At 51.2% G+C, this 10,930-nt stretch overlaps 1 protein-coding gene across 2 annotated transcripts; it reads right to left on the bottom strand.

Annotated features, from left to right (window-relative positions):
- Positions 1-659: 659 nt before the first annotated feature.
- On the bottom strand, positions 660-10,691 carry LOC119238230 (dehydrogenase/reductase SDR family member 2, mitochondrial-like). Of its 2 annotated transcripts, XM_054692881.1 has the most exons (10): positions 10,659-10,691; positions 7,353-7,529; positions 7,013-7,190; positions 6,393-6,494; positions 3,331-3,401; positions 2,032-2,083; positions 1,648-1,782; positions 1,356-1,411; positions 1,152-1,242; positions 660-849 (listed from the first exon to the last, which is right to left on the bottom strand). In XM_054692881.1, the coding sequence occupies exons 2-10, from the start codon at positions 7,490-7,492 to the stop codon at positions 790-792; spliced, it is 885 nt and encodes a 294-aa protein (XP_054548856.1). In that variant the 5' UTR covers positions 7,493-7,529; positions 10,659-10,691; the 3' UTR covers positions 660-789. The 2 variants fall into 2 exon arrangements, with proteins under 2 accessions (XP_054548856.1, XP_037357831.1); XM_037501934.2 differs by lacking the exon at positions 1,152-1,242 and having other exon boundaries at positions 815-1,117.
- Positions 10,692-10,930: the final 239 nt, after the last annotated feature.

The raw sequence follows: 10,930 nt of genomic DNA, 5'->3' as shown, positions 1-10,930 counted from the left end.
GCCGGGGAGCAGCGGGGGATCAAACCGGTGCTGCGGAGGCTTGGGCAGCTTCGCAACCCAACGCTCAACCGCTGCGCCACTGGGGAGGCCCGGGAGTAATAAATATTTTTATAACTGAGTGGTAAAATAATGACAAGGGCTCATCTCTGAAAGATCTGTTGGGAGGCTTCCGTGAGACCAAGGTCAGTGGTCAGGTTGGAACATTGTCCCCAGTCATCCCCTGGAACCCGTTCAGAGCAAGACTATTAGATGGCAAGGAAGGATGCCATCCTTGCCCGTGGACACACAGATTGTGCCTTTAGATATGAGTCAGGACAATGGAAAGGGCCTTTGCCAAAAGGCGCCACCTCTGGGCCAACCTTCAAGAGGAGCTTCAGCACTGACTACTCTCTTCTAAGGTAGACATTCTCAACTTGAAGGTGTACGTAAGGGCTAGTGTGGCTTTTATCTTCAGGTTTGCAAGAGCCCCAGAGTGCTTCCTTCTCCTCCCACGGTTCCCTCCGGCCTGCACAGCAGCCCGAGCCCCAGCCCAGGAGTGGGAGCAGAGCGTGAGTGTGTGGCAGCCTCGGGGCCAGCACAGGAGCAGGAGACTGGAGAAGCCTGTCCACAGCATGTCACCCTTGGATCCACCCCAACCATAAGTTTCCAGACTTGAGGATCAATTTGAGTTTATTTTTTGAAAAGAAATGTTTAAAGCACAAAGGATAGAAGGAGCTGGGATCCTTCGGGAGACTGAGCCTCTAAACCTTTCTCTTAGGGTTCCTCCAGAGCAGCAATGCCGTGAAATTCTCAGCTCCAAAGCCCTATCCCCAAAGCCCCCATGTTGGCTGGAGCATAGCAGGCAGGGTCCTGAGAATGAAAAGACTGGGGGAGCTTCCTCAAGCTTGACACGAGTGAGCCCCCAAATTGTTAGTCTGACAGGGTTTTGGATTCTGTTGGAAATTAATGACCTCCTAGCCCCCCCACCCTCTGGCTATGCCCAGACCCACAGGGCCCCCAGCCCTGTCAGAGCCGAGGGGAGTAGCCGGCCACCACGATGCTCTCGCCGGTGATGTAGCTGGCCTCTGGAGAGCACAGGAAGGATACTATTCCCGCACAGTCCTCAGGCCGCCCCATCCTGCATGGAAGATGCACAGAATCAGGGTCAGTACCTCAGACTCTGGTTCTGCTGCTTGGGGGGCTCCATGGAGGAACAGGGTGGGCTCAGCAGGGCTACTTGCACCCTCCAGGATTGAGTGGACCCTGACTTCAGCAAAAAGAAAGGCCAGTAGACAGGAAAGAATCTGCTCTTGAGATGGGCTCAGCTGCTTCTCCCCAGCTGTGCCCAGACCACTGAAGCACCACACCCCACTTGCCTCTGCAGTTGCATCTGTGCCTTTAAGTTGTTCCAAAAAACCTCATTGTCATGTAACTGAGCAAAGGAAAGAAATAAAAGAGTCAGTGCTGCTAAAATGAAGGGTTGGGAGGGCCCAAAGCCTGCCCTTTCAAGGAGTTGAGGGACTGGGTCACACCTGAGTTCAGTGGCCCCTGAGGATCCCAGCTCTAAGGATGCCACTCTGAGGCTTCAGTCACCCCATTATCCCTTAGTTGTCAGGGAGAGTTTCCATGAACCAGGCTGGGCCACAGGGAACACACCCCAGTCCTCACCACTTTGCTAAAATCAGTCTTGATCACTCCTGGAACCAGACAGTTCACCCGGATGTCCTTGGGAGCCAGCTCCAACGCCAGCGTCTTGGTGAGACCTAGCAGGGCTGTCTTACTAACATTGTAGACACCCAGCATCTGGAAAGTGATAAGCAATAGGGGAGTGAAGGAAATATCGGTTAGATTCCTCACCCACTGTGGTGTCCCAAGCCCAGAATTCAGACACACTCCCAACTCTGGTCTGGTATCAGAAGCTGGGACCCAACAGCCACATGGGCTCAGCCAGGGCAGCAAGAGGAAGGCAGAGTCTAGCCAGGTAATGTCCCGTGGGGCTCAACACAACCGTTTTCCCTATCCAAACAAGAAGCACGAGGAGCAAACACTCACCGAAAGTGGCATATACGCTGACACAGAAGAGACCAGAATAACAGAACCGTTCCTGAGAAGAGACAGACACACACAGAGGGAGATAAGAGGACGCCAATAACTCACCATTGATTAAGGTGCTATCACGCATCCATGGAATATTGCAGTTCCCACAACAGTAATGCAAGTCCCCATTTCACAGCTCAGGAACCTGAGGCTCAGGATTAGCAACAGTCATTAAGTGGCAAAGCTAGAGTTCCAACCCTATTTCTCTGATCTCAGTACCTATGCTCAGACCAATTTAACTCTTCAGCTTCTCCTCAGAGGAGAGATGAACAGAAGGCCAGTGTGGGGAAGAGCAGGGTGGACTCGGTGAAGATGTTTGGGCCTGACAGTGCATGCCCAACAGGGACCTCCGAGAAGAAATGGGGCAGAGGAGAAAGCAAGATCTGACAGTCAGGAATTTTTCCTTCTAGCCACACATCCCTGGTCAAGTCTTAAGGTTGTGTCTGCAGGAGGAGCCGTGAAGCGGCTGCGTTCTGAGGGAGGTGGTGGCCCAGATCCCTAACACAAGCCTGCTGGGGACACATGCAGTGCAGTCAGGCATACAGTATCTGGAACAGAAGGGGGGTCCCTGGAAACCAAGAAACAGAATGAAGATGGGCTAAGACAGGTTTGCCCCTGTGGACAAAAGGGGGCAAACCTTGTCACAGCCTATAAATTATCCAGAAGGAACTGTCCAGCTGTAAGAAAAACAAAAAGGGCCAGCCCACAAGCTAAGGAGCTAAGCATAGCCTCTTTTCACATCTGGGGAGTCAAGGCCAAGGACAATGTCTCCGGACCCTGGAACATAACCCCACCCCAGAGCCATTAGAATTCAGAGCTGTAGCTGCACAAGAGTAAAGTAGGAAAGGGGCCTCCCTGGTTGCTCAAGGGGTTAAGATGCAGCACTATGCTATCCTCAGCCACTGCAGCATGGGTTCGATCCCCGGCCAGGGAGGTGACCCACATGGTGCAGCGGACCTCTCCTGACTCCCCGCTGCTCCCCTAGGCAGTGTATTTCACTACATTTGTTCCACTCTGTCTCTGGTGAATCCTCCCACTCCACCTTCCACACCTCTGGCCTATACCCAAGTTCTTGTATGCATGAATAAATAAATCTTAAAAAAAAAAAAAAAAGAGTAAGGCAGGACAGAGGGAAGGGGACATGGGAATTACAGACTTCTGTCTTCCCCCTCCTGATCGTGCCCTTATCTCTCCCGACTCAGTTCCTGTGCCTCAGCCTCCCAACCCCCACCAGCCCCAAACCCCTTCCCTCACCCTCTGTTCTCCATGTGGGGCAGCAGCTGGCTCAGCAGCAGGGCTGGGGACTTCACATTCACATCCAGGATCTGCAATCAGATCGGAGGCATGGTGAGCATGGTGGAGGATAGAGAGAGGCACGGTGAGCCCTTGCAAGAACTTGCAATCCTACAATTTGTACAACAAACCCAGATGTGTGCAGAGCTGAGACAATCGTCCCCCTTCTGACTTGAGGTGTTTCCAATTTGCTAACGATCTGATATGTAGGCAGCTAAGTGACAGCCTGTGAGCAGAACACTAAAAATGTAAGTTGCGGGGCCTCGCCGGTGGCGCAGCGGTTGAGCGCTGAGTTGCGAAGCTGCCCGCAGCCTCTGCAGCGCCGGTTCGATCCCCGGCTGCTCCCCGGCCACCAGAAGGTCCCGCATGGCGCACAGACCTCTCCTGCCACCCGCTGCTCCCCTCAGCAGTGTACTTCGGTCTTTCTGCCTGCTCTGCTCCCCGCTCTGGCTCTGGTGAATTCTCTCACCCTCCCGCGCTTCTGACTGTACCCAGTGCATGTATAAATAAATAAATAAATCTTTAAAAAAAAAAATGTAAGTTGCTCAGGACTGGTGTGAAGGAAGGAAAGGTTCAGGACATGAAAGAAACTGGGCTACTCTGTGGTTGTGCAGATAGGAGTTAGAAGCAGAGGCCAGCAGAAAAAGATTGAAGACAGAACAGACAGAAGGGAGGGGGTGCTAAGAGCAGGAAAATAACTGGAAGACTCATCTTTGTGTCTCTGTGTCTGTGCTCTTGCCTCATTCCAGTAGAACTCACAATGTAACAGGATAAAACAAATCAAAAGTTGTTACGTGTTTAGAAATGGAGAATAGGAAAAATCAGTGTAGGAAAATAAGAAAAAGCGAAAGTGAGCTTGGTACCTACACTTCACAGCACGCAGTCAAGTCTGATCATTATTCTATTATTTGTTCACAAAAAGTACATGCTGTGAGGCCTACCTTCACGCCAGTTTCTTGCAGACTTGGCTCTGAGCTCTCCTACCACCAACACAGAGAAGGCAACACAACAGAGATTGCTGTTCTGGGAGGCTGAGGCAGCCTGCCACGAAAGCCTGGGTCTGGGCTCAGACAGGAGGGTCCCTGACCTTCATCCGGGAACTGTGTCTACTGGGTCTGGACGCGGGATGAGTAAGAGAGGAACTGCCAAGGAAAGATGCAAAGACCCCGCAGAGAATGCCAGCTGGGACTCAGGCAGCACCGGGATCCTTTCTGTGGGTGCTGTCTTTAATGAAGTCAGCGGTGGGCCACATCTCTAAGCAACAAGGCCGCCCATCTGTAAATGGCCAGGCCTGTAAATGTCCGTTGTTTTTCCCACATCTTCATCCCACACCCACCCACGTCCTTAGACATGGACAGAGGAAGTGTCTCAACTGAATGCTGCTTGGCCCCTTGGATGACAGGTACTGGGGCTGGGGATGACTCCTAGGGCTGCAAAAAAGTAGCTTGAATGTCTAACAAAGGTCCCCAAGAAGGAACTGGAGTTAAGCTAAGGACTTCCTGGTCAAGTCCCTAGTCTCCATGTGTGTCAGTGGGCTGAGATGAACCCCTCCTGGGCTCGGGAGCCTAACATGACCCAGGAAAGGCAAGTCTCCCTTGCTGAAGAAAACTGCCCAATCAGAAAAGAAAGAAGAGTAGGGATGGTGAAGCTGAGGAGGGCGTGTGCAGGGAGCCCTGGACGAAGAAATAATGGGGGGCCGGGGGAGGGAGAAGAAAGCCGTCCCACCAGCTGAAGGAAATGGGTCCTGGTCTAGAGAGAGCTCCAACTGGCCCAAGGATAAGATGAGAGAGTAGGAATTCCCTCACAGGACACCCACCAAAAATTGCATTCAGTTCATAGCAGAGCACTGGGCAGATTCTAAACTCGTGTTGTGACCACTTGATGTCCCAGGTGGTGGCAGTGGGGTTGGAGGTGATTTCTATGCGACAGTGCAGAATTGCATGTGGGGAAGCAAGACATTGGAGAACAGAGGAGCAGCAGAAAAAGTAAGGTGGGGCTGCAGCAAATACACCCATTTTCTGGGAGCGGGGGGTGGGGTGGGTGGTTGAATCCAAACCGTTCCAAGAAAAAGAGTCATGATCCCATGAAGTGAGACACTAAAAGGGAAAATGACTCAGGACAGTTAGAAGACTACTGGTAATGAAATCCCGGCTACCTAATCACAAATAATCCTCCAGAGTCATTAAGGATGCAGCTGAGGAGCCTAGGGAGGCTGCTTGTAGCAGCTGCAGGGAGCTCAGATTTCAGGTCAGCTCTGAGGATGCTAGGAAGGGCAGCCTGCCAAGGGCAGGTACTCAGGGCCAGCCTGAGAAGGATGTTGGCACAGTGCAGACAGCAGGGCGGGCAGAAGGAACAGCTTCACCCCGTGCTTGGGCCAGAGTGGGATGCCAACAGCAGATTCCACCCCTGTCCTTCCTGTCAGTCAGAGGATCTAGGGAACAAATCACAGGCGTGAAAGGAACAGGAGTCTTAGGCGAGCCTGTGATGGACCTCAACGAATTGACTAGGTCTCTCCCGGCCCAGATGGCAGGATTGCGAAGTGGACTGTTACCAGATTGGAAGTCCAAGCCCACAAAGAGCTTACAGGCAAGCCCAGGGGAGAGGGCCAGCAGAGAGCCCTAATTTAGGAAAGAGGGGACAGCAACAATAGACATGGTCACCAATATATGTCCCAAGGATATAAAAATAAGAACTGTTTGACAGACAACAGACTACTATTCTTGACTCTTCCCAAGAGCAGACTTTTTCCCAGAGTTTGGAGCAGTGCCTGGCACAAAGCAAGCCCTCACTAAATATTTTGCTGAACAAATAAATGCAAAAGGGACAGGGAGAGAAAAGAAAGGAGGGAAGCGTAGGAACCAGCTTTGAAACACAGCATGTTCGGGGAACTAGTTGGCCAGCTGTCATCCAGCGCCCGTCTGTAAACATGGGAATGTGGGCGGAGGTGGGGGGGTGCTTGGTGGGGGTGGAGCCCAGTGCAGAGCTGGCACTTCAGACCCTTTGGCTTGTTCCCTGGGCCTCACCTTGTCCCACACCCCAACATCGGACTCCAGAGTGCTCCCCACCAGGGGGTTGACACCAGCATTGCACACCAGGATGTCGACACCCCCACAGTGCTCCTGGACCTGGGGAGAAAGGGAATATGAAGGATGGGGTGAGTGTGGAAATGCCTGCAGAGGCTGCCCTCCCACAGCAGCTGGGTACATGGGGCACTGAGGTGAAGTCTGAGGGTTAGATACTGTCTCAACCAGGAGCGGTCACAGGTTCCCATGAGAACCGAACACTCAGTGAAGGGCAAGTGTCTGAGATAGACCCAAAGGCAAGCCTGCTGGTGCTGAAGGTCTCAGGGGAGGACAGTCTTCTCCAGAAATCCCTCTGGGAGCTTGGGATAGGGAAATCCCTTCAAGATGCTCCTCAATCAGTTGTCCCAGGTGTGGGATGGGGGAAGAGGGTCCTCTATGAACTTTCCAGAGAGTCAGTGTGAATCACGTGGTCTACTCAGCTAGATTGTGAGCAATCATGATCTCAGGATATGTTCTAGGCCTCCCCACCTCCATCCCAGCCCCTGCTCCTCCCAGGGCTGAGTAGTGAGGGAAGGTTCTATGTGTTTTCTTCCCTGTGTCCTACCACCCCGGCCCCTCACCGTGGCCACCAGCCGCTCCCGGTCCTCAGTCTTCCCCACGTGGCACACGGTGCCTGTCACCCTCAGCCCCTCCGCCTTCAGGGCCTCCACTGCCCGGTCCACGTTCTGCTGCTTCCGGCTGCTGATCACCACATGGGCCCCATCCTGGGCCAGACGCCGGGCGATGGCGAAGCCGATCCTGTGGGCAGAGATGGAGGGAGCATAATAGCGTCAGACCCTCACCACTGTTCTTCCTCTGCCTAGCCCTGGAAATCAACAAGTTTGTGTCCAGCTCTACACCCTGGGGTCCTTTGGTGAAAAGCAGGGTTCCTGGGGGGGGCAGTCAAACCCCAACACTCACCCATCAGTGGACCCCGTGATCACGGCTACCCGATTGGCTAGGACACCCTTTTGGTCTGCACCACTGCTGCGCATCCGTACAGATAGTGCCCCGCAGGGGTGAAACAGGCCTCGGTGGACCCAGGCCACTGCTCGGAGCATGGTAGCAGTGCCTGGTCTGCTTCCTGTGGAACTCGACCTGGGGGAAGAATTGACTTCACTTATCACTGATGCCTTAAGTGAGTATGATGGTAACCTGTCCCAACTCCTTCAAGCAGTCAAGGCCAGCAGCCCAGAGTGGGAGAGAGTCAAGTAAGTCAGGGTGAATTTCAAACACATGAGCCTCAGGTCAGAAAACCTGTCTGGAAAATTATCTATTTATAAAACAGGCAAATTCAAATGTGAGACTCAATGCGCACGGACAGGGTTATTTTCCCCCTTTATTCCATGAGAATGCCCTGAGCGCTTGCAACAAGTCAGGCAGCAGGCAACAGATACTGACACCATGGCAAACTCTGACCCCAGACACCCACCCCCCACACTCCCCACATGAAACTTTCCAGTAGAGTAAGGTTGCCAGACCTCAAACGAATAATTATACCAATTATTAATTTTACTGAACTTTTTCTAGTTGAAAAAACAGATATTAACAGATACTCATTCACTGCTGGATGGAGTGTAAGCACAATCACTTTGGAAAATGGCTTAGCACTACCCTGGAAGCTGCTCATCCAACCCTCTATCTCAACAGTTTCATACTCAGGGAAGAGCCTTCATAGCAGCATTCTTTGTAACAGCCTCAATCTGGAAACAAAACTAAAAATCCACTAATGGTAAAGCAGAGAGGAAAATTGTGTTGCATTTATATAATGGAATATTATACAGCAATGAAAATTAATGCACTTGAATAGCATACACGAATCTAAGAAGATAGCATTGAAGGAATGAAGCCAGGCACCAAAGAATATGCGATTCTACATACATAAGTTTCAAAAACAGGCAAAATAATTCTATTATTTAAAAATGCAAACAGGTGGGCCTCCCCTGGTGACGCAGTGGTTGAGTGCTGGGCTGCGAAGCTGCCCACAGCCTCTGCAGCACCGGTTCGATCCCTGGCCACCAGGCCAGGGTCCCATATGGCACAACAGACCCCTCCTGCCACGCCCGCTGTTCCCCTCAGCAGTGTATTTCATCAGTCTGTCTGTTCTGCTCCCCCCTCTGGCTCTGGTGAATTCTCTCACCCTCCTGCGCTTCTGACTGTACCCAATGCTTGTATAAATAAATAAATAAATATAAAAAATTAAAAAATAAAAATAAAAATGCAAACAAGTGATACAACTACAAAGAAAGACAAGACGTGATTATCACAAAAGTTAGGGGAGTGGGTATTGTTGGAGTTAAAGGGGGCTTATGGTTGGGAAGGGGGCAGTCCAAGGGGCTTCTGAGGTGATGAAGTGTTCTATTTTATGACTGATTAATGGCTACATGTTGTCCATTAAAATTATATATATCGGGCCTCCCTGATGGCGCAGGCAGTTGAGCGCAGCGCTGTGAAGCTGTCCGCAGCCTCCGCAGTAGAGGTTCTATCCTAGCTGGCCGAGGAGATACCCACATGGCACGGCAGACCTCTCCTTTCTAGTCCACTGCTCCCCTCAGCAGTGTATTTCAGTCAGTCTGCCTGTTCTGTTCCCCGCTCTGTCTCTGGTGAATCCTCTCACCCTCCCACACATCTGACCTGTATTGCAGTTCTTGTATAAATAAATAAATCTTAAAAAAATAAAATTATATATATATCATATGTATACATACATATATCGTACATGTGTGTATGTATATATATAATAGATATATACTTTTTATGAATGTGTTATGCTACAATAGCACAAAAGTTTAAAAATAGTTTACAATAAAAAAAGTTTAAAATTAGAGATGACTTGTCATGGTAAATTTTAAAATTCAAGCAGTTCAAAGTTCAAAAGTAGTTCAAAAACTAAGCTTTCCAGGTTCTCCCCAGTGGCGCAGCGGTGAGCGCTGGGTTGCGAAGCTGCCCGCAGCCTCTGCAGTGTAGGTTCGATCCCCGGCTGCTCCCCGGCCACCAGAGGAGGGTCCCACATGGCGCGCGCAGACCTCTCCTGCGGCCCGCTGCTCCCCTCAGCAGTGTACTTCGGTCCTTCTGCCTGCTCTGCTCCCCGCTCTGGCTCTGGGGAATTCTCTCACCCTCCCGCGCTTCTGACTGTACCCAGTGCTTGTATAAATAAATAAATAAATATTTTTTAAAAAACAAAAAAAAAAAAAAACCTAAGCTTTCCAGTTCTCAGAAACAAACTTGCCAGTTTCTCAATTCTCTCTCAGATGCATTCTGCACTATGGACATTTTAAAACATGTTCTCTATGTGAAACACGCCGGTCACAAAGGACTTCTTGGGAGCAGCCTGCCAGGTAGTAGAAGCAGCAGCAGCTAAGCAAGCCACTTAGGGGAGCTCCACTTGCTTTCCTCTGCGCCCAGAACCCTGTGGGACCTGAGACCAGGGTACTGGGTCAAGATATAGGGGCCATGGGTGCCAGCTCACTCTACCTGCTGGGGAGTGTCAGCACTGGCAAAGTGGTGAGTAAACTGGGCCTGGTAGTTGGAGGAGGGTCCTGATGGGGGTGGTGGGAGGACACAGCAGGACAGGTGCTCTAATCTCAGCGGACAGACTGTGAGCAAAGGGGTGTGAGTGTACAGGGTGTTTGGGAGAGAAAAGGGACACCTCTGTGCCTGGGGTGCAGAGAACAGGGCCTCATGACTGAGAAAGCAGACTATGGCTCCAGATGACTGTGGATGTCTCCCCCAGACTGCCGCAGAGAAGAAGGCTGTGAGGAGCCTGGGCCAGTAAAAGCAATCCCAAGCCAGGCTGTGGTGTGAGCGTGGTGACCACGGTCACCTCTTCCCCAGGGATGGGAGGAGAGGGGTGTCCACTGCAAATATGTGCAAGGAGAAGACCTGGCAAGGAAGACTCAGATGTGAAGAACTAGGAAAATATCAGAGTTGCTTGTCAGGGGACCCTCTTTTATCCAAACTCCAAAGTCCCAGGTCCACATCAAAGTGAGCCAGAGGTTCCCGCTTCCCCCAGTGTGAGATTCCCATTTGCTTACTCAGGAGCCTACTCATCTCTGAGTCCCAGAATCTGATCAGCTTCCTGTAGCGGGAAGTAGGTAGGGAGCAAGGGGTCATCAAGGGCACTCAGGGACTTGGGGTATACTTTCTACATGGCCTTGGCATTTCTGGGTGAAGGGTCCAACAGGCATGTGCTCTCGGGAGGATAAGCAGTGGGCTGACTCTGCTCACCCTCATCAGTTCCAGACCTGCTCTGGCCACTCCATCACCAAGGGACTCTGGTTACTAAGCAACCCCTGCCAGTACCGACTGCATCTCCCCTTGTTCCTTAGCAACCCCTGCATAACCCACTTCCCTTAAGTTAAGGGTCGGTATCTATAAATGATAAATAAATGGGTGCCATTCAGAAATTGTCAGCAAAATAGAAATTAAATATCAGTCTATATCAGTGCCACAATGAAGGTGAACAAATGTTTCTCTGTGAGAGGGTCAGTATAGGTTTC

This window comes from Talpa occidentalis, unplaced genomic scaffold, assembly GCF_014898055.3.
Source record: "Talpa occidentalis isolate TD23 unplaced genomic scaffold, MPIMG_talOcc4v2.1 talOcc4.11, whole genome shotgun sequence".
NCBI classification, from domain to species: domain Eukaryota; kingdom Metazoa; phylum Chordata; class Mammalia; order Eulipotyphla; family Talpidae; genus Talpa; species Talpa occidentalis.
The sequence above is the reverse complement of the archived record's forward strand: the minus strand, read 5'-3'. Positions and strand labels throughout refer to the sequence as shown.